The 22,969-nt window shown below is 39.3% G+C and overlaps 2 protein-coding genes across 6 annotated transcripts in view; one reads left to right on the forward strand and one right to left on the reverse strand.

The window, feature by feature from the left end:
- Positions 1–12,267, forward strand: part of NRDE2 (NRDE-2, necessary for RNA interference, domain containing) — a 29,296-nt gene extending 17,029 nt beyond the window's left edge. The window contains exons 8-14 of one of the 3 annotated variants that reach the window (XM_082761411.1): positions 1,608–1,731; positions 3,807–3,982; positions 4,610–4,996; positions 6,087–7,015; positions 9,204–9,342; positions 10,882–10,953; positions 11,560–12,267. In XM_082761411.1, the coding sequence (XP_082617537.1) occupies positions 1,608–1,731; positions 3,807–3,982; positions 4,610–4,996; positions 6,087–7,015; positions 9,204–9,342; positions 10,882–10,953; positions 11,560–11,685 (1,953 nt within the window). In that variant the 3' untranslated portion in view covers positions 11,686–12,267. Of the gene's footprint in view, positions 1–1,607; positions 1,732–3,806; positions 3,983–4,609; positions 4,997–6,086; positions 7,016–9,203; positions 9,343–10,881; positions 10,954–11,559 lie in introns of those variants that run through there. The other 2 variants (XM_082761412.1, XR_014317591.1) reach the window with 2 other exon arrangements.
- Positions 12,268–14,774: 2,507 nt separating this feature from the next.
- PSMC1 (proteasome 26S subunit, ATPase 1) lies at positions 14,775–22,755 on the reverse strand. Of its 3 annotated transcripts, none has more exons than XM_082760581.1 (11): positions 22,730–22,755; positions 22,269–22,322; positions 21,399–21,495; positions 20,882–21,006; positions 20,196–20,381; positions 19,869–19,997; positions 19,146–19,242; positions 18,814–19,003; positions 17,317–17,468; positions 15,666–15,820; positions 14,775–15,085 (listed from the first exon to the last, which is right to left on the reverse strand). In XM_082760581.1, exons 1-11 carry the CDS (start codon positions 22,730–22,732, stop codon positions 14,951–14,953), a joined length of 1,323 nt encoding a protein of 440 aa, XP_082616707.1. In that variant the 5' UTR covers positions 22,733–22,755; the 3' UTR covers positions 14,775–14,950. The 3 variants fall into 3 exon arrangements, with proteins under 3 accessions (XP_082616707.1, XP_082616709.1, XP_082616708.1); XM_082760583.1 differs by lacking the exon at positions 22,730–22,755 and adding an exon at positions 22,450–22,514; XM_082760582.1 differs by lacking the exon at positions 22,730–22,755 and adding an exon at positions 22,444–22,467.
- Positions 22,756–22,969: the final 214 nt, after the last annotated feature.

Consider the following 22,969-nt stretch of genomic DNA (forward strand, 5'->3'; position numbering starts at 1 on the left):
AATTGCAACTGACTTTGTGACTCTTCAAGGTGGTGTCTGCATTGGAAAAATATTGTGGGTCCTCTGGAACTACATGCCAAACTGCTGCTGCTTCTGTATATAATGGAAGTGCAATGACCAGTCATACCTTGTCTTCTTTCTAACTAAAATGACAGAGAAAATTCGGCTGGCTGACCAGAGTGTTGGCAGTCAGTGCTTTCCTGCTTCTTTTCCCCAAAGTTAGAAGTTCTCCCCAAAATCCTTTTATTATCCCCACCTTCTCCAGCATCCACTGCTAAGACATTATTTTTTGCCCTCTAGATGCTGTTGCCCATCAATGGAGCAATCTTTTACTTTAAATAATACTGGTGTCCTCTTAAAATGCCGGAAGTGTAGACTTTAATTATAATTATCATGCAGGATGGAACACTTGGCATAGTTGCACAAAAAAAACCAAACAAACAAACAAAAAAAAACAACAGCAACAACAACAACAAAAAACAAATAACAAAAAAAAACCCTGTTACACTTCCAACCATTTGAAAAGACTGTAAGATTACCTGTAGTGTTTAAATCTATTAAGAAGGCAGGATGGAAAGGAACCTAAATTAAAAGGACAAAGTCTAGTTGGAAAGTGCAGTTCTTGAAAATAATAAAATGCCAGATTTACAGCTGGTGGAACATCTTTAATTCTGCCCTCTTGTAGAATCATGACTCAGTCTTGAATTAGTTGCTTCCATACAGTTTTCACAGTTTACTTTCTCACTTTTTGCAAAGAATAAATCCATAAGGAGTAGAATTAGATTTGTAAACCCTGCATTTTTTCATACAGTGATGCTGATTTTTCTTACAGTAAATTTTGTTGTTAATATTTGTATTTGAGTCGCATCTCAATGTCCAAGCCAAGGTTTGGTACACAGCAGAAGCATGAAGTAGGAGAGAGATGGTTATTAGAGCAAAGTATACACAATGCAGGGGAGGAATTGATCAGTCTAAAGGTGATAGATTGCATACAAGCAGTGAAGAACTACAACCCTGAACTTCTGATTCACTGGAAGGTGCCCTGAGATTGTTGATCACATGAAATCTGAGAAATAAAAGGCCTTACTGATCTTTTCCTCTTATCCTCAGTCCACTCATGTTTATGTCCAAGTGTAGCATTTTGATTTGATCATAGGAGTATGATTGTCTAAATCATCATTCTATTATCCAAATTCTTCATGGTCCCAAAAAAGATGGGGAGGAAAGGAGATTTGGGTTCTGAAAGCCACATCTTGGGGACTTCAGATCTTTACCCTTGAAGAAGCTGAATAGGATATTTGGCACAAGAGTCTTCCGCATTCTGTAAAAGCTTAATACAATTTTAATTTTTGTTTGTTTTAAAAACAATCCTTATGTTAAAGAGAAGAGCTGATGACAGTTGTGCTGTGCCACAGACATAACCAAAGTACTCAGGTGTTGCTGCAGCTTCTTAAGTAGCATCTAACAAAATCTTTAGATACAGAAGCTGCTCATCAATGAGTGACTGTAGGGGTCTGGAAAACTGTATTGATCCAATCAGTGTCTGTACAACAGCAAAAATTATTCTAAATATGTTTTGTTTTTGGTTTCCCCTGCTGAAAAAACAGGTGGAATTCTTTGAACCCTTTTGGGATAGTGGAGAACCACGAATTGGAGAAAAAGGAGCTAGAGGCTGGAGGGCATGGATGCACCAACAAGAAAAGGGTGGCTGGATTGCTGTTGACAAACCTGGTATGCCCATGTCAATATGTGTCGTTCCTATGTCCATGTATTCTTCTAACCAGTTTGTTTTGAATGATAAAAGCTGTTTCTTCTCATGTTTTTGCATACAAGTTTTCAAAAATATTTACCATGATCAAGGTAAACTGTATCATACCTGTCAGGGAAAAGCATGTTTTTGAGTATTCTGTGTACCGTGTTGTTTATGGAATACTGTCGTCTTTCCTAGGGACTAGAATTAAGGGAGAGGATGGCACATCCTCTGGAAAGGCTGCAAGTGCAAGTACATGGTTGAGACCCATTCCCACTTATTAAAGTGGAAGGAAAATACCTTCCTTAAGACCCTTTCTGCATATTGATACAGCAGGTGGGATTGTAGTATTTAGATGATAGTTGCCTAAAAGTTTCCAAACTTAGTAATTTTGTTCCTAGGAGCATATATCTGAAAGAGTTCAGTTTCTTATAGCAAATAATACAGTAGCAGTAAGAGGAAAACTTTCCCTTTCTCTCATTCTTGACAACAGAATGAAGGAATTGCTTTTTCACCTGGCTGGAGTGCTTCTTGGATAGAGAACATGTAAAACTGAAGGCAATTGTCTCAGCAAGGGATTCAGAAAACACCTCCTTGCTGCTTAGTGCCACCCTGTCCTCTCTTCTACAACGCCTCCCCTAATGTCAAGAACTATTTCTCAAACAGATGCATCTTGAAGGGAAGCAGGGGGTTGGAACAAGGTCTGACCAAAGATGAACTGGCTTTGTTTTGCTGCTCCTGCTGAAGCAGCAACTCTAATGAAGCAAGTTTGGCTCTGCTTTTAATAAAGGAAGTGAGAAATGACCCCATGTCCCTGGGTTAAAATGAAAACTACCTGTCCCTAAACTGAGGTCAGCACTTCCGCTGCTGTTGACTGTGGCCATTTTGCTCACAAACTGAGAAGACTCATTATAGAGAACAGTTGTTGGTCTAGGGCAGGTCCAGCATGTATGGTGTAAGTGCTATTCCCCCTTGCTATCAAGCTCAGAAGTTTAAAAAAAAAAAAAAAAAAAGAAGACAGTCTTACAGACCTAATTAAAGATTACAGCTGAATCATTGGTTAGATTGTAGAAATGCTGTCGTTTTTCCTAGAGGAGTTGGTGAAAGGAGTGGCTATAATTCACCAGGGAAAGGAAAGAAAGGGCACAGTGAGTAAAAACATTGCTGCCATCAGTTTATTTTACTGGAAATTTATGTGTTGTGAATTGGGAATGTTTCACATAGTTAATGGTAAACATCACAACAAGAATTTGGATATGGTGTAAAAATGGCATGATTTACTACCAAAAAAAAAATAGTGCAGGTAACCATAAATTTTGAGGAAGTTTTTTTTTTTTGGAGCAACAAGGAAGTCTCTACAAGCGTCCCCTTAACATTAACTTAGAAGGACTTATCAGTTACAGCAAGGAATTAATATATACCTATCACAGGAAAAATGTGCTGATAATGTCTAAGTACCAAAAGGATTATCAGAAAAGTAGGATGAGATTAAATACTTTTGTTTGTATATGTTTAACTACAATGGTCGTTTCTGTTGTGTGTTGCTTAAAATTTTGAAAAATACCAGGTGTTTTAAAGCAGCGTTGTCAGTCTTAGTTTGCAATGTTTCAACATTGTGATAATGCTTTTTGAGGAAACGTAAGTAAAATGTTTTATGCACATGAATGTTCATAGAGTGCATTTGAGATACCATGCCCAGATATGAAGTGAAGAAACTAAACTGCATAAAAAAGTAGCTACTGGCCCTTTGCTGTGGCTTGTAAACTGCTGTTGTTAAGTGCCCCACAGCCTGCTGAGGATTTATTGTTATCTCTGTGATAAAGTTTGGGTGCTGACACTGATTTACTGATTCAAATAGGTTGGAAACCTGCACTTACAGAAATGTCAAAACCCAGAACTATGATGTGGAAATTTTCAGCTCCATCTTGGAAACAGATGCAATGTTAATAAAAACAGGCATTTTAAAAATAGCTAAATTATATGTCAAGTCTGGTCTTTGGATGTGATAGATTAATTTTTCTTTAATATTTGTGTGGGTGTTTTGATCTGTTTTTAGATGATGATGATGAAGAAGAGATAGATGAAGATGAAGAAATAAAGGATAAAACTCTCCCCAAGTGGCACATTTGGCTGGATATTGAATATTCTCGTGAAGCAAGACATTGGCTACCTTGGAGGCCAGACAAAACCAAAAACCAAACTGAGGAAGACTGTGAAGATCCAGAAAGACAGGTCACTCTAATATAATAAACAGTGGGAGATAAAATTAGCTTTATGTTTGGATTCATTGCCAACAGATACTTTCAGAGGAGTAATTCTTTTTTCATTTGTTTGGAATTCAAAAGTCACCTTAGGTTTTGTGCTGAGACTGCTGAAATCCATAGGAACCTCATGGTAAACTTTGGGCTGTAGGTGAATAGCCTTGCTGTTCTGTGATTTCTCTCAGCTGTATATGGAAATATCACAGACTGTGTTTAAGATGATATCCACATTAAATAAACAAAAGTTTTGTTGCCTGAATTTAGATTCAAGTCAGATATTTGGACTTTTTTTTTCTTGGGAGAAAAGGTAAAGTCAGACATTGATTGGGCCTTTTAACGCATTTTTATTTGGAAAAATCAATAATATATTTTTAGACTTTCATTGTGTAAGTGTTCTGTATGGGTCTCTGATAATCTAGAGCAAAGAAATCTCTCGAGAGCAAATTTACCATCTGACTGGGAAAATGCATTGCTTTTCCCTTACCATTTAATAGTAATTATAAATCTTTATTGACTTCAAAAGTTTCTTTAGTTACATAGGTTTGTTGATTTTACTTGATTGCATGAATTGAGTTTTGATTTGTTTTTTGTTTTAAAGGTTTTATTTGATGATCTTGGACCATCCATGATCCAGCTTTCTAATCCAGACCTTCAACATCAACTACTGTACTCATTTTTGCAATTCCTGGGAGTGCCATGTATAAGTAAACTCTTTCCTCCCAACCTCTATATTGCCATGGACGAAAATAACATCTTTGACAATGTACTTTCTGATGAAAAGCCACTGACTTCTATTGATGTGCCACTATCTGGATTCAACAGTATTGGTCATATGGACACGATGCTAAGAGGCAGACAGCATATAGGCCACTATAAGGATGGAGAGGAGTTCATACAGAATGTTTTTCATGCTCTGTACCTGCTATTTTCAGGAAAGGAAAAATCTAACCTGTCCATTTGTTGGTTACAGTATGAAATATCTAAGGTAATGAGAAATCTGCATATAACTGCTTTTGTGATGTGTGATTTCCTTGTGTGTTTATGTTTAATTAGAATAACTTTTCAGGAAAATTGTCTTAGAGGACTGAGTATTCAAAGCAGTAAGTGTCAGTTAAGATTGCCCTGGGGGCAAAAGAAAAAAGGGTAAAAAAAAACAAACAACAAACCCTGTTCTTCAGTACATTTTATACAGAAGCATATTTTCATGTAGTAAAGTATTTCTTGCAGTCTTAGATAAATGTTAACATATTGTCTACTGCTATATGATACTTCATATGCTAGACAAGAGTGGATGCAAGTTGTTCTTTTTACAAGGCAAAGTGAATGAGCCAAGAACTTTCATCAATATATTGTGCATAATCCCCCAAAGTGCATAATCCCCCATACCATGATATTAGCACCTTATGAAGAAACCCACTGCTTCCTTTACAAGTTACTTTTGCAGTGTTATTGAAGGAAATAACACCTTATCACTTGAATCTGGATTTAAGTGAAACTGTTCACTTAGATGCCCAATAGATGCCCAAAAGACTGCAGTTTCTCTTAGCACTTCAGAAAGTTTAATTTTGTGTTTCTTTATGGAAGAGTTCTCTGCCTTTTACCCAAACATCATCTAACCAGAAGGTTTCCCATGAAATCTCCAGGTTTTTTTCCCCAGCAGATTTCTGCTGTGAAAGTTACGTGGAGATTTATTTGTGCTGGTCATAAGCTGCATCTAGCCAGACAGGGATTTTTATTTAGTTCTTCTCAACCATTACAGGATAGCAACTCCTTTTTTGGATGAGTTGGCCTTTTAAACAAGTGGAATTTGATACTATTTAATGGCAGTGCCAGGCATGAGGATGATAAGCCTGTGCAATTTGGGTATGTTGGAGGAAGCTGGCAACAGGCAGCTCTGACAACTTACAGTATTCAGTAGCAACAGCTCTGGCCAGTGGTGAAATATGGAACAATATGAAAACAAAGGCAGTAATGAAATCAAAATGCTGTGAGGTTTGTTTTTTTTTCTTCTTTTTTCTTTTCTTTTCTTTTTTCTCACCTCTCTCAAAATGTGTTCTGTTTATTCTTCGTTGCAGGTAGTTCAGTGTCTCCAAACAAAAAACAAGAAGAAGCTGAAAGCACAAGGAAGGAAAAGTAAAAAATTGGCCAAGAATCTCCTTAAAGCACCTGACAACCGAAATGACCTTTCCCTCTGGAAACTGTATGCCTACCTAGAATGGCTGCTTGGAAACACTGCTGATGCTAGGAAGGTATTTGACACAGCTCTGAGCACAGCAGAGACGGGAGGATTGAAGAGTCCCAAGCTGTGCAGCCTCAGTCTGCTTTATGCTCAGCTGGAAGTGGAACTCCTGGAAAGCCTGGAAGGAGCTGTCACGTCACGCGCTGTTCATATATTGACTAAATTGACTGAAAGTGGACCGTATGTGCCCTATAATGGACAAGTGTTATCTGTTAATGTCCTGAAAGCTCGTAAGATGTATGAGCATGCACTGCAAGATTATTTAAATAAAACACCAGTTTCTGATTGGGATCAGGTCGGTGAGTCTAACCAGCTGGTTAACTTGGTTGGTTGTTACGCAGTGTTCCAGTACTTGACTGTTGGGATCGATGCTGCGGTATCGGTATATGCACAGGCTTCGGAAAAGCTTCAAGTTCCTGCTCCAGAGAAATGTGAAAATACCGGAATGAATTCTGGCGTTCAAAATCTTCCCACCACTCTTGAAGCTGTCACACTGCTGCACACAAATTTACTCAGGTTCCACATGAAAATTAGCGTTTATCCTTTGAATCCTTTGCGAGAGGCCCTAACGGAGGCACTGAGGAGATATCCTAGCAACCAGTCCCTCTGGAGGTCGTACATCCAGGTCCAAGGGAAGTCTCACAGTGCTAGCAAAGCACGAAGGTTTTTTGATGGTGTCACGAGGTCTACCAGCTCTTTAGAGCCGTGGCTGTTTGCAATCCAAGCAGAGCAAATGAGAAAAAAACTTACTGAGCACGTCCAGAGGTAATATCTTGCAGCTCCTTGTGATAACACTTTTTTTTTCTGTCTGATCACGTAACAAAGGAGAGAAAATGCTGTCGTTCTTTTCTGCAGATGAAGATGCTATGACTAGGGAGGGTTATTTGTTTGAGACCAGACAGCGAGCTGGTGACAGAATCCTGAACAAAATTAAAGGCCTAGGTTCTAGTCTCATGTCCTTTCTGCTGGCTCAGATTGCGTGTTGCTTGTATTTGATTGCTCGACTCTGACATCAGGATGGTACATACTTATTTGCATGATTTTTAAATGACTAAGAGCCTGCTTAGATGGCCAGAGTAGACATGATGAGCCTATAAACTGCTGAATTTTAATATGTACAGCAAAAAGGAGTGTAAAACAGAGCTATATTGGTTTCTGTCTGAGCTCACTGCCCTACTTTACTCCTGAGTCGCAGAATACAGTGGTAGCAGATCTGTTTCCATAGTGAGTACTTGAGGGTTCAGTTTTTATATGGGGCTGTTGCTAGGTAGAAGAGGCTGGAAATTTCCTGAATTTGTGGTGTGGTCTGGGCTTGGGTATTATGCTCCCAGGAAAGAAAAAAGGGGTAAGAAATGTGAGGAATAGAGGTATATGTTTGTTCTTAAACCTTAGTCTCTTGTCAACCCATTGCTACAAGCTACCTATGCCATGCTACCTGTGTATCTACAATACTGCCAGCTTGGTTCTTTGTGTCTGCACATAGCAACAGAGATTTCTAGGAAAATGTTATCTGGAGGCTTTCCATAGCTGTAAGCATACAATATTAGCACTTGATGAAATTATCAGTATGCTTTAAAATGATGATGTGCCCACTGCTTTGATTGCCTCAGTCTGGCAACAGGCATGCACTCGTAGCAGTGACATTCCTGAGCTGTCAGGGTTTGTGATCCTAAATTGTAGTAAAAATTCTACTGCCATCAAATGTAAAGGACAATTGTGATTTGATTTACTGTTAATTGCAGACTGACAATATGATGGTTTTCATTCTCGTTACTGGAAACCCATGTTAAAATTCCAGAGTGGTGATTTTCTCTGTGACATTTAGCTCCTTTCCAGATTGTTTTCTGCTAGCACGGCTGTTCCTGTAAATTACATTTGTATAGGGACAAGCTGGATGTTGCAAGAGTGCAGCTGAACTACTGCAAAGGAGATAAATGGCCTGTGAGTCACGAATTAAAAATAATGTTTTATAATGTTGTGACAAACTAAGCAAAGGTCTGTAGTATGTGTGACTGTTTCTTGTTCTGTTTCTCATTTCTTCATGTTTAAATGCATAGAATTCATGAAAGAAATGAACATCAAGAGTAAAACAGTAGCATACATAAACCAAGGTGAGATACAATGCTCCATGGAGAGTACATTACATCACATTCTGCCATGGCTAAGGTTATGATGAGAGGAAACATGACCTTAAAGACCCTTGAAGAAAGAGTCAAATGAGGAGCACTAAGCTTGAGTGGAGCAAGCTGCCAGGATAGGAAAATGCAGAAAGAGAGGTGATGCTGCCGTGAGTGCTCCAGGCTCTTCCAACACAAGCATCAAAAATAAGACAGTCTGTATCAGCTGTAGATAGAAAGAATTGCTTCAGTGAAAAACATGAAAAACATTTTGTGTTGGGCCTGGAACTTGTGGGATTTGAAACTGGTTTCCTGTTCCAATCACAGTTGACATCCAGAGCTGTAACCTAGGGCTTGATACAAGACCTACAGATGGTCTTACAAAGGTAAATTTAAGCAGACTTGCCTGGGTACCAAAAGAAGGCTTCTTGATCTAGACTTGCATTTGGTTTGAGCTGCTTTGCCAAGTTTTGAATGATACAATGTCTGGAATGAACACTAAGGTAAGTGTTTTAAGATTATATGATAGCAGATGATTATCCTCAGAAAAATCATCTCCAGTTGAACAGGGTTAATTTTCCAGCATGCTGTAATTTCCACAAAATATCTCATTTAGCTACTTTTAATGGAATTTCCTATTTAGAAAACTGTTGATTAGATTAGAAAGTGCTAAAAATCAGTTTTATGACATTCAGAGTTCACAGCATGAAATGCAAAATTGTCCATATACAGTGCTGTGTGAACAGAAGACAGTATGTTGATCTTTACGTCTGAACGTGGTCCTTTATCTTGTGTTTAAGTGATTATGTTTTTCTTTTTTCCCCTCTCTGTTTCAGGGCAGATGTTGGTGAAATATATTATACTATTCCTGAAACTGGATTAACAAATAGGATTATAGCTCTATTTGAACATGCCATTCAGAGTGAAAATGGTACCCATTGTCCGCTGCTGTGGAGGATGTATTTGAACTTTCTGGTAAGAAGAGTGTATCCATTTTACTACATCTACCATATCTGGAATTTCTTATGGGCACAGCTATGATGATATATTAAAAAAGAAACACTAAATGGTGCCATAGCTATATGATTTTCAAGGTGACTTATTTGTGAATTGTAATGCTGCTTATTTTTTGGCATATTAGGGAAAATTTCCTTTATAAAGATCAGAAGGAGTGATAGCTTCTGACAGTGTGGTTTTAATACAGGTGCATGTAAGTTATTGTGGCTGCCCTCTCACACAAGTAAAACTTACTTCATGAGATATCAATAGATGGATTCCCCCTGGTTTGTCTCACAATATAGAGGCTAGTGGTCAGGGTAGCAAAATTTAAGGAAAAAGGAAGCAAATCTAAGGAAGGAATGTAGGATTTTATGATTTTTATATAAATAAGCAGTGATGACTTGTATTCGTATCTTAGACCTACTTTAGTGTTCTGTATGGAAATTGTAAGGACTCTGATATTTCAGTCAAAGCTAGATCCCGATCTTGTATAACTTCACGGCATCCCAGAATGGCTGAGGTTGGAAGGCACCTCTGGAGGACATCTGGTCCAGCCCCCCTGCTTCAGCAGGACTTAACAGAGCAGGCTGCCCAGGACCGTGTCCAGATGGCTTCTGAAGATCTCCAGGGAGGGAGACTGCAGCCTTTTTGGGCAACCTGTGCCAGTGCTCAGTCTCCCACACAGTAAAGTACTTCCTGATGCTCAGATGAAACCTCCTGAGATCCAGATTGTGCCTCTCACCTCTTGTTCTGGCACGGGGCACCACTGAAAAGAAGAGTCTGGCTCAATCCTCTTTGCGTCCCCTTTTCAGTTATTTGTATATATGCATCACTATTCAGCAAAGGGAGATCAGGACACCTGAACAGCACAAGTTTCTGCAACCAACATCACAATAATATGCAAAAGAATTTCTGGATTTTAAGAATTGACAAGGGAACTTGCTCATTTTTAGCAACAGTCAGAACAAGAGAAAATGTGATTTTGTGCCTGAAGAGCTCTTCTTCTCCAAACATCTCAATGCATTTAATATATTTTTGCTATCCAACCGTAACAAGCTTATCTGGAGTGAAAAAGCACATGGGTATAGTCTCTTCAGTGCACAAAAATAATATATTATCACCTTCACAGTACCAGAGATGCTTTTTTGTGGTGTAAGTTCTGGGTAGTGATGCACACTCTTGTCCATTGCAATATTACTGTGAAATACAGGCAAAGGCACTGGCTTCAACTGAAATATTCAGTGGCAGCTTCTGCTGCTGCTCTCTGTTCTACTACTTGTCTCACGAGTAAAACACTGAAACGCCCTAAGGACATCTCTTTGATTACACAGGTAGTCATCACTGTAACCTATCCAACTGTATAGCTATCACAGGATATAGTAGGAAGGACTCCTCAACAGAGGAACACCGAGCTTTTCGTTGGGAATTTCTTTTGTCTCATAGACAGTTGTTTTATTATTTCAGTTATTACTGTATTGAATTATGAACGTTGTTTTTTTTTTTTTTCTCACACAGGTTTCAGTAGGAAAAAAAGAAAAAAGTAAAGGATTGTTTTATAAAGCCATTCAGAACTGTCCTTGGACAAAAGTAAGCATTGAAAAAAATAAGCCTGTCATCAGTACTCTAGTTTTTGAAGTTCTGTATTAAAAAAAAAAAAAAGTTATAATTTAGTAGTTATCATAATGGGTAAATGAAATGAAAGTAGAGCTTTCCAAAAAGCAACTATAATATTTTCTGGTTTGTTTGTTTGTTTGTTTGTTTTATGGCAGACTTCAGTAATTTCCTTCAGCTTTTTTAAAAAAAAAAAAAAAAAAAAAAAGATCTGAAATGGAGACAAACATAGTGGTCAGTGCTGTTTGGCTGTTTGCATTTCAGAACAGAAGGGTGTTAAGGAGCACCCACAACTCCCCAAATGATGGCTGAGTATGCTGCAAATGCTCCAGCACCTCTTGATCTATGAGTTTTATCTTTTTGAATACAACTGTTTAGTAACAGTTGGAAAAGGCTTTGGTTAAACATCTGCACTGCTGTGAATGTAGAAATTCTGTTTGTATTATTTTTAGGAAGTGTATGATATTTCCTGTGTTCTTGCTGCAGGGTTGTTTGCATGTCTGCATACTCTTTCTATTATGTGTCTTGCTGTGATAGAAAAATGGCAGATAAAAAGTTCTCATTTTACCATTGCCTTTCCAGGTACTGTATATGGATGCAATAGAGTACTTCCCTGATCAGCTACAAGAGACACTTGATCTAATGACTGAAAAAGAATTAAGAGTGCGGGTACCTATGGAAGAGCTGGATCTACTGTTAGAAGTCTAAGAGAAGATTGTGTAAGAGCAAAGAAAGTACACAAGCTAGTTCCAAAACTAACACTTAGAACTGTCTCTACAAGCTGGAGCTCTGTTGGGACTTGGGTACTATGTACTTTTTTTTTTTTTTTTAATTTTTTTGTACAAGTTGCTATCAAAATGGAGTTCTACTAGCTGTGAGTATTCTGGGATCAAGTACTGCATTTTGCCCACAGAAATGCATCCATTTCTCTGAAGTATTCCTGGCTCCCACAGAAGGATACCCTCTCGCAAATATCCTCCTGTTGAATGTTGCCCACATTTCTTCTTCTATTGTTTGAAATTACATTCCCTGGAGTTCAATAGAGATTCAGTACATGCCAATTATGGTTTGGTGAACAGCACAGGAAATAAACATCTGCCAAGTGGATGCTCCACTGTCCTCCAGCTGGCAGACTTCAGTAATTTCCTTCAGCTTGGTATGCGTGTGTATATATAACCACCGAGTCAAACAACAGTTACATCTGTTCATAAACAGTGAAGGCCAAATCTTTGCTTGTGCAGGCACCTATTTTGGACTTGTATTTGTATGTTTTGACAGATGACCATTTTAATATGTATATTTATGAAAAATATACCTTTAATTTTTAAAATTCAAATGGAACTCGATTTTCTTTCTTTCTTAATTTAATAAGATTGTTAATGTATCAACAATGAAACTTTATCCATAGTGCATCTCTAAGCAGCCCAGTTTAAAAAAAGTTTTTGTAATTGATTACTCTATTTTGACCCAAATATAGGCAATCATCATGAGAGAAGTAGAGGTCTATGCTGTATTTAATCCTCACCAAAGAAGGCAGAATAGTCGAAGCATGACTGTCTCATTAGTAGCTTCAATTCCAAGAATCTTTAGGCCAGCTTCTAGAGAAATAACGTGAAATATGGTAACAATTTAGCAATATAATTGTTACACGTTTATTTTGTAAGACAGAAGATGCTGAAATATCTAAAAGACTGCATTTAGCATTCCTGCTCAGGACACCCAAATACTCAGAAACTAGATCCTCATCTGAAATAGAGTACCTGCAGCTACTGAGTACCTGAAACTGTTTCAGAGATTTTGGTTTTGTTTTGGTTTGGTTTGGTTTTTAGAAGAAAACAAACAACTGTCACTAACAGCACTAAAACAGTTGTGGGTCATCCAGCTGGAGAGAGATGATTACATAGAAAACTGTGGCTGGAGAAAGTCACACAAGCTCTAGCTCATTTTTGCCTAATAGTGGCATAGCACAAGATACACGTTAGTTTAGGCTGTGCTTCATTTATTCATCTTTGTTAAAGTATTATAAATGTTACAGGGAACATGCATAATTTTTAAATAATAGTGCATATTCTAAGAGACTTAAAATATCCTGGTGATTGTAGGTGATGCTGTTTTTTCTATAAAATAACTTTTTTTCCCCAAAGCTTAGTTATCTTTAAAATCCATTCTTCTTTCCAATATGAGACCACCTGAATTGGAGGTAAGAGTTACTTAGTGTATTGAATGGTGACATCAAAAAGTAGGTTTTTTTTTATAATTTGCTTTTGCTCTCCTGTCAAAGCAGAATGCCATTTCCTCTAAAGACCTGGAAGAGGCGTGGAGGTAGGGATGAGGGGCAGCATTTTTGTGCTCCTGTGTGTGTCTCGTCTTCAATCACCTTTCTATTCCATGTGATCCTTCCTCTGGGGTCTTTCCTCTCTTTCTCTTTTGCACAGCTTTTCCTGGTGCCTCACTACAGCTGCTTCCTTCACTTGGGATGGTCAGAGGCTGGTTACTCAGTGGTGCTCTTGGAGTAAGTCTTGCCTTTTAATTCAGACCCCATGAGATTTTTTTGTCTCTATGGTGAAGTTTTTGATTTGAGTTCAGAAATGTTGGAGAAAGTGGTAGAAGTTAAATTCTGCTTTAAAAGCTAAACATTTGTCAAATATGTATCTTCTTCAGCTAATGTTGTGGTAGTCAGTGTACCAGAACACAGTTCTTGATCTTGTTTAATACCTTGCAGCTTTCCTTGTCAGTTCCACCAGCCTCTCTGTGGTTGTTGCTTCGAGCCTGCCTTACCCACTGTGTCCCAGATAAAAAAGAAAGCCTTGTTTACTGCATGTTCTAAAGCTCTTGAGCCCAACAAGCAGAGACGAGGCCTCCTGTCATGATTAGAAAGTGCTTGCCTAAAAAAGTGCTGGCTTTTTGTGAGTTTTTGAGGGAGACAGATTTCATAAGATTTACAGGAATGGGTAATAAACGTTGCTGTTTTTTGCCTTTCTCCAGATGAAAACCAGCTCTATTTCAGGGTTCCTGTCATCCAGATAAACATTCCCCTCATATGTAAGATTTGTTTTTAACAATGAACCACAACTTTAACATGGAAAAACAACATCTCTTGGCCTTGCTGCTGCCATTGTTGTTAACAGCACTGGCAGTTATCAAAGGGATTGCTTTATGTGTAACTAACTTCCAAATTTCTGTTACTGTCCAGATTTTCTTCCCACAGAAAGTTTCCACAGCAAAGACTGTGCTCTACTTAATTGCATTCTGTATACCAAACTTACAGCTTTTAGTTATATATGTATATATATATATATAACAACTTTTAAAATTAAGCATGTAGGGTTTGGAAATAAATGAGAACTGCCGTTTGTTAATGGTACAAGTATTTTACCCAAACAGATTACTCAGTGATATTAGTGTAAAGACCTAAATATTTCTTGTTTTTGGAAGCACAAATGCTAGATACAGAGTACTTTTCAGTAACAGATACACTTTAAGGGTTTAATTTTTTTCATTAATTTTTATGTATATATTACTTAGGAAAGCGAGGTACTTGGAGGTGACTTTTGTACTAGTTAGTTAGGCATGACCTGCTCCCCACCCAGGGTAAAAAAAAAAAAAAAAGGGTACTCTAAGAATAGAGGCAAGTTGCAGTACTTGTACAAGATGGCCCTGCCTAACAAGAACAGAGCGGTGAGGAACCTCCCAATGTGCTCTTCGCTGTGCACAGGGGTGTGCCAGCACTTCTTGGTGGACACAAGCCTGACTAAAGCAACAACAGTGTAAGTAATTCTTAATTACCACCAAAGCAGTTCAGTTCAAATAAATGTTTTATTGGGAAACAAAGCGTTACACTGACTGAAAACCACAATCCACCAGAATTTAACCTCTTCAGGAATGAGAATTAGCTAGACTAGGTGGTTTTACACACAACAGTCATCTCAACCAGGCAAGAGTTTCCAGAAGTTCCTTAACAGGCAGAGATGACTTAAAGATACAGTCCCTCGGGGGTTCCCTCCTGCTTCTTATAGAGAACGTTCTCTTTTGATTTTTTGAAGTCTTCATTTGTTACTTTCATTCGCCGTTCCCTCAATGCCATCAATCCAGCTTCTGTACAAATTGCCTACAACAGAGAAAGCAGAAAAAGTTACTGGTTCTGCAGCTACTTCAAACACCACCTCAGAAGACAGCTAGAGCTATATGAAAAGGTTCACCACAGGCTGTAGTGCTAAAGATTATTAGCAAAATTAAAATGAAGTTTTTCATACTGTTTAGTAGTGCTGAAGCATGTAACACAACCTGGATAAAGCCAGATGTCTTCCCATAATGTAGTATTTCCATGGCAAAAAAAAAAAAAAGGCAGCTTCACAATAATTCCATTTCCCTCCTGCCCACAGAACAAAGGCATCCAGCTCTTAACAGCAGACTGTTACACTTTTGCACTGGGATGACAAAAGAAACTTAATGCCATGGTGGTAACTCTAGCAAGAGCTCTGTTTACTTCAGACATAGTAGTCTGCTTCCTAATCTAGAATTGTATTTTTTATCTGTGTGCAGCATTGTCTCTAAAAAACGCTTCATATGCTGGACTGTTTTGCATGATTAACAATATCTTGGATACTTCTGCATGATTCCATATAGGTTTGGATACAGTTAAACTTGGGATTTAGGTTTTGAACAATGAACAATGGTGATGTACACACCTTAATATCTGCACCGCTGAGATCATCTTTTGCCATAATCAGCTCATCCAATGTCACATCATCTGCCAGCGTCATCCTGCTTGTGTGAATCTGAAAGATTCGTTTCTTGGTCTTCTCATCAGGTAAAGGGAACTCTATTTTCCTGTCGATACGTCCTGCACAAAAGAAAAGTTTGCTCTTAGTTGTTTGTTGATGTTGTGTTCTTTTGTGTGCATGCTTCTACTGGAAAAAGAGCAGGAAGAATGTTTCAAATTCATACTGATGGTAACTATCTTCATGCCAGAATCAATCATGTCTTACAGTAGAAAGTACAATCAGACTGTTCTGTTTGTAATGAACACAAAGGTGGAGCTGAAAAGAGATGCACTGGTGCTTTGTAAAATCCTGTGTAACTGCAAGTAAAAGGCATCTTACTTGGGAGGCATGAAAAACCATATATTTACATGACTCAAGGAAGCTAAGAATAATTCATCATACCACAGAGAAGTGTTAATCCAATACCTATATTCTTGTAACACACTTCATTTTACTGAGATTACATTTAGCTCTGAAGCTAAATGATTACATTTAACTCTGCCACATACACACAAAAAGGAGTAAGTTACTGTGGCAACATGAACCCTTCCAATATAATCTTCTCAAAAAAAAAAAAGTTATAAGTATTATGTAGCACTGTAAAACCTATATGTAGAAAGAAGGCTTTGCATAAGTTCTGCTGGAAGTTCCTGCCAGCTATTTCCTGAAGTCCCTACTGCCTGAAAGCTGTTGCAGCTCCTATGCTTCCAACATAATAATCTTTAAAAGGAATGCTATTTTCCATCTCTAGATCACACTTCTTCTCTAGTTTTAGTCTTTAGTAAAAGGGGTTGATGGTACCACATACAGTATTCCAGAAGAATACACACACTGGTAACAGAGTTTACCAAGCTGCCAGAAGTACCATGGTTGCTCAAGCAACGGTAACTAAAATACATGATAGGTATAGGAGGTTTCTTTCCATTTAATTTCAGACCACCCTAACTTGGCTTTTAACATCAGTACAGTATTTTCTGCTCAGTTCTCAAACAACTGCTTTTGATTTGGAGGGGTAAGCCTAAGATGGGGACAAAAACAGCTTATTGAAAAATCACACCTTGGCAACTTCATACTGTGGAAATTTTTCTCTAAACTCCTTGGTTCCATACAGTCTATTGACCCCTCAGATGAATTATCTATCAGATTAATCTAGAATTATCTTCGCTCTCTATTTTACCTGTGTTACTTAAGAAGAAAAGTATCTTTACAACTCCTTCAATATTTCAGATTTATTCAGAGACTCTACCAGGAAGCTTAGCTTATTCCTTTGATCTCTCTGTGGCTTTCAAATTTATCGTTTAAAAGACACCGCATGTATTTATGCGGGTTTTGGTACATTTTTACTGGCCGTTTAAAAATAGTATGTGTGTCCGTTCAAGCTCTGGGCTCAACATGTAACACACATAAAAATAAGATACTATTTCTCCCTCACTAATCCCTTGTGACTGAGTTCTGATTTTAACAGATACACTAGCACAGATGGAATAGAGACAAACCACTGACATGCGTTCTTTTGACCAGCCCATTTGTTTAATAATCTGTGTGACAAGTCCTTTCACAGGGGGAAGTCTCTTACCTGGCCTAATTAGAGCTGGATCCAGTGTTTCTATTCTGTTTGTGGCCATGATAACTTTAACGTCCCCACGAGAGTCAAATCCATCTAGCTGGTTCAGCAGCTCCAGCATTGTCCGCTGGATCTCTCTCTCACCACCTGAATTTGAGTCATACCTTTAAGACAACAACACAGTCAGAAAAAGCACTATGCAAATTTAAGAACATACTTCACATTAACTGCCATAAATACACAAAATGGCCTTTTTAATATGCCCATGTTACAACAGAATTTTAAACATTCGCCTATAGAATGCAAAAGGCAGGTTTTCACAATCTAATTGTGACATCTAGGTAAGCACAAAGGCACTGATCTATTCTTGTAGCTGTGGAAAATAATAGCAATTACATGAAAGAAGTCTGTTCTTATCCAATGTCTGTAATATAGTTGGAAATCTCATTTATCCTTAACAGATGAATAAAAATATAAAAGAAAAAAAACACTAATTTTTAAAAGGACATGCATCCAAACTGGCAGAAAATAAAGCCTGACAGTTGTTTTTCCCCTTATGCATACAGGTACAACTGTATGCCTTTCAGCCTTACTAACGTGGCTCCTTGTCTTACTCTGCCCTTACTAAAACACAGGTACCAGGGGATGCAGTGCTGTGCTTCGTGCATGAGTCACTTTACTCTGCAAATACCAGACTAAGTACTCTTCATACAGAAAGCCTTATCCATGTTTAGGAACAGTCTGAAGCAACATAGTGTATATGAAAAATTCTGAGTGTTACCCACTTCCTCATCTGTCCCATCTGTTCTACATATGCTGAAATACATGGGGCAGAAGCTCTTCCATACTGGAGATTGAGGGTGGCAGCTGGGTAGTAAGATACATGAGCATCATTTTGTTTATTTAAGGGAGAACATATGACTGCTTTAAGGACTATCTGAATTGGAGAGCTCCAAGCAGCCCAAGGAGTCTTCAAATAAATACAGCTTGGCTACAGGCTGTACAGCAGCTTAGCTTGACATAAGCAATGCTGATCAAATTCCACATCCATGACATCACACTCTGTAACTTCCCACATCATTCTAAAAACTTAGTTATAACTGTTCAGTTAGCTATTTAGAAAGGCAAACAACACATGGGCATACTCAGTGTTAAATACACTGCTTTACTCTTGAATCACTAAAGCCAGTTTCTGTGTTTGCACTTGCACTGAAAGCATGCCAGACACTTGCACGGTGCCCTCTTCCAGTGCAAGAGGCTGTGTCATGAAACCAGGTAGCAAGAGAAAAGAGGTTAAATCACTGGTCATACCTATTTAACGTGAAAATGTTGTGGTTAGTCTGAATATTTGACCTTTTACTTTTCAAAAATTGCTTAAATCAAAAATAATACAGAAATTGTAGCAGAGCTAAGAAACACAGTATCAACATGGTTGCAAAAGACTTTCCAGTAAGCCTTTTACTGTCCTTGGCAATACCTCTGTGTGAAGTGGAAGCTAGAACACCGTACCTCTTTGTACCAATGGCATCAATTTCATCAATGAAGACAATGGACGGAGCATGCTCTTCAGCTACACGGAACAGTTCACGCACAAGCTTTGGACCATCACCTAAGTATTTCTGTATAAGTTCTGAACCAACGACTCGCAGGAAGGTCGCTGAAGTTTGGTTTGCTACTGCTTTGGCCAGTAAAGTTTTACCTAATTGCAAAGAAATACTGTAATTAGTCTGCAGGCAAAAAAAAAAATCATATCAAATTTGTGACAGACTGGGCAGTGGTTTAACACTACCCAAGTGTAATTTATTTTTCTCGTGCTAGCTTGGTACAGAACTCTAAGATACCTGTGCCAGGCGGGCCATACAGAATGACTCCTTTGGGGGGCTTTATACCCATCTCTTCGTAGTATTCAGGATGGGTGAGGGGAAGCTCCACAGACTCCTGCATCATGACAAAAACAAATGTGTTTTTATAAACAGCGAGCACTCTCCACAGAAGATCTGTGGGGTTCTTCAGGACTGCATTAATAAAAGTAAGAAAGACAAAAAGAACGCAAGTAATTGCAAGGCAGACCTTGAAAAACATGCATCTTGGTTGCCTGCAATTCTAAGGCAGGCAACTATTCTATCTAAATAGGTCTTCGTATTGCTTCTCTTCACACGTCAAGTTGAAACAGTGAGAGTACCCCCTACTTCAACCTAAACACATGATGAATTTAGAACTCAGCAGTTCCTGGCTCTCAAACACGGGTGGAGTGCTTCAGGGGGCAGACTTTCCTTAAATGATGCTTTCCAGTATGAACTACCAGATGCTATGGATGAATGTTTTAAGCATATTTGTGATTTTGGATGTGTATCCAAAGCAAAAGAGTTGAGTTGGCTGTTTGACTGAGGGTGTTGGTTGATGAGAAGCTCAACACGAGCCAGCAATGTGCACTTGCAGCCCAGAAACCCAACCGTATCCTGCAACAGCAGAGCCAATTGGTTCTGCTGTTGCTCCTTCAGGCTCCTGACCTAACAGCTATGTTTATAGCTCACTTAACAGCACAAATTAGCACATCAGAATACCTTGATTTCCTGAATCTGGTTGTCAAGGCCACCAATGTCAGCATATGTTTCTTGAGGAGCTTTCTCAACTTTCATCACAGTAACTAGAGGATCCGTGTCATCCATCAGGACTCCAATCACAGCATGAACCTAAGGCAAGCATTAAGAGTTGTTAAAGTTAGCTAGCAGCACTGATACAAGATCAAACCAAAACCCAACATCCATACAGTTAGGTGCATGAAATAAATGGCACTAGCCTCAGACCCTGTAATCCTGTGATCCTCAGGACAGAGGCCAGATAAAACAGCAGAAGAGCATGTGCTTCTTTTATCATCTTGCATAACTCACCTTATGATTTAGCAGAACAGAGCAGCCAGGCTCCAGCAAGTCCTTGTCCACAAAAGACAGAATACTGACGTAGTGTTCTGATCCCACTGAGGTGGACACAATAGCATGGTTATCATCAATGATCTCCTCCAAGGTACCCACAGACATCGGTGTTCCCCTCAGATCATCCACCTTTGATCTTTCCTCCTGTTGTCAAGGAGAATCCAAGAAACAACTTAAGAACACAGGCAAAAACATTACTATTCATTAATTTCTGGTTGGGCCAAAATTTTGAGTATTATCTTCAGCTGAAGTGCAACACAGTTAAAAGCTGACAGCACATTTGGGAATTTCATTGTATTAGTCAATTAATTTTACAAGCCAAAAAGAACAGAACTAATTTTTGCTATTGCTTCACTGCCCCGAAAGGCATAAAAGCACAGGCCAGTAACAGAATTCACAATTATTTTAGTCCTATGGACACTAGTATATGGATACACATAGTGAAAATATTCTTTCTTTCTAGAAATTTTCACTAGAAAAATACCCTACCTTCCAAACAGTAACTGAGATGCAAGGAAAGATTTTAATACAAGTAATGTTTACATTGACTCACACATTCATGGCACTCTATTTCCATTGCTTCTGTATGAAGCAGATTACATTAGAGCACTCATTTTATTATTAACAGTTCACTCAAAGCTCACCTCTTGTTTTTCTTCCAAAGGTTTCATTTGTTCTTGATTTCTGATAAATTCTTCCTCCATTAACAGGTAGTCTTTAATCCTCTCTAATTTCAACAGTTTGAGTCTGCACTGTGTGTGAGGAGTCACTGCAATCACAAGTAAAATTTTAGGTCAAAGTCGACCTAATTCATCCATTAACTATTAATTCATCATCAGAATTTCTGCTTTACTTTCTGACAATACTTTCTATACAAACAGCAATCAGTAAGTGACACCATTAAGTAAATCTTGCCGCACTAAATTCTGGTCAAAAAAATTTTTAAATGCTATTTCCCCTACTTTTCTCCTAATTTCAATGTCTGTCTCTTAAATGGGAATCCATGGAATGCATCTTGCATAACAACAATCTTATTTTGTATTTTTTAAGCTTCTATGAAACAAAACTACATCTGGCCTTGTGGTTTAATCACTTGTGTCCCGGGCTGTACATACAGCCCCATCTCGGGGACAGGACTGCTGGGGCAGGCAGAATGCTCACCTAGAGGGAGTTTGCTGGCAGCATCTGGTCCCTTTGTCTTCTTCTTCTTTTTCCCCACTCTGGTTGGAACTGGAGGTTCATATTTCTTCTTCTTGTCCTTATCCATAAAGGGAATTTCATGGGGAAAAAAAAATCAGAATAAAAGCAATGAAAAAACACACACAGAGGTTAGGTACACAGACTGAGAGCTCAACTTCAACTGAACGACTACATAACAAAATTGTTTCCTTTATGATATGGAAAAACAAGCCCAGAAGTAGTATTAATCTCAGCAGTATTAAGAAAATTTTAAAATTTCTTCTCCCGCTTATTTTATTTTAGGCTTCTTCCATTTTCAGGGAACACAGAAAGCTGAAACCTGAACTAAATCACAAACAACTCATACACAAAAGGATGAGGAAAACACTGACACTGAACACTTCTGTTGTGTTTTAATCTACATGTAACGTGCCTTCAGTTTACTGGCTCATATACAGCTCACCACACACAGTATTATACTGCCTTTTCCTAAGGAAACCGACCTCTAAGATTCCACAGCATTACATAAAGACCTCATGCAAACACCTGTATGGTGCCATTTTCAAATCAAAACCAGTTACTTAACTGCCACCTTAAAGGCTTTCCTACCCCAGGCAGATTTACAGGGCTTTTATTTTTATAAGTAAATTTCTACTGCCAAGTATTTTCAGTTTTCCTTTGCACCAAAGTTCCCTTTTCTATTTTTGAACGGCAACCTGCTTTCTCCTGTGTGCATCCAGAAGAGACAAAACATTTCATGCAAACAAAACCACACTGTGAACAAAACCCACGGCAGCCAGCCTCTGCAGTAGCACAGCCGTAAGAAAAAGGCGTTTGTTTGGGTTCAGTTACCTTGTCGTCCTTCTTGCCACCACCAGGACCGTGCCCTCCGCTTTGACTCTGACCCTAAATAAAATAAAATAGAATAAAAAAAAATCACAAGGGGCACATAAACGCGGAAAGGCAGCAACCCACAGGCCTAAGCGCAGCTCCGTGTAAGCAGAAGGCCCCCTCAGCCCCCACCTACACAAACCTCCCGCCGCCACAGCACTAAGAGGCTCCAGGCGGCAGGGCAGGGCCAGGCCGGCGGCCGTTGTGGGCAGCGCTGCCCCTCACAGTACCGGGGCCGGCCCCGCGGCGCTGCCCCGCTCCCCGCGCCGTGACTCGGCAAAACGGCAAAACGCGCCGAGGGCTCCGGGGAGCTCGGGGGGGGCTCCGGGGTCCCGCCGGAGCGCTGAGGGCCGAGCCCGGTCCCCCCTCACCCCAGCCCCGGCCCCGCCGCGGCCCCAGCCCCGGCCGCGTCCCCCCCTCACCATCTTCCCTCCGCACCGCACCGGAAGCGCTGCGCCCGACGGTAGCCGGCAGGGGACAGGGCGATGGCGGCGCTACGGTACGCCGAGAGGGACAAACGCTGCCGGCAGGAGCGCGCTGGGTTCCTCCCGGCCGCCCTTTTAGGCGCCGCTGCTGTGTAACTTTTTCTGGTTTTCTTAGCGGAAGAAACATCCCGTGACAGCCAAGCGTGACGTTTTGAGCAGTCTGGGGGCGGCAGCTGT

This window comes from Aythya marila (genome assembly GCF_965140915.1).
Source record: "Aythya marila genome assembly, chromosome: 5".
Lineage (NCBI taxonomy): Eukaryota > Metazoa > Chordata > Aves > Anseriformes > Anatidae > Aythya > Aythya marila.

What these genes read in the sequence shown, in the direction of transcription:
- PSMC1 (XM_082760581.1), bottom strand. An exon ending in GTGGCAAGAAGGACGACAAG is followed by an intron (nt 21,496 to 22,268) that starts GTAACTGAACCC and finishes TTTATGGATAAG; the next exon opens with GACAAGAAGAAGAAATATGA. An exon ending in ACCAGATTCAGGAAATCAAG is followed by an intron (nt 19,243 to 19,868) that starts GTATTCTGATGT and finishes GTCATGATGCAG; the next exon opens with GAGTCTGTGGAGCTTCCCCT.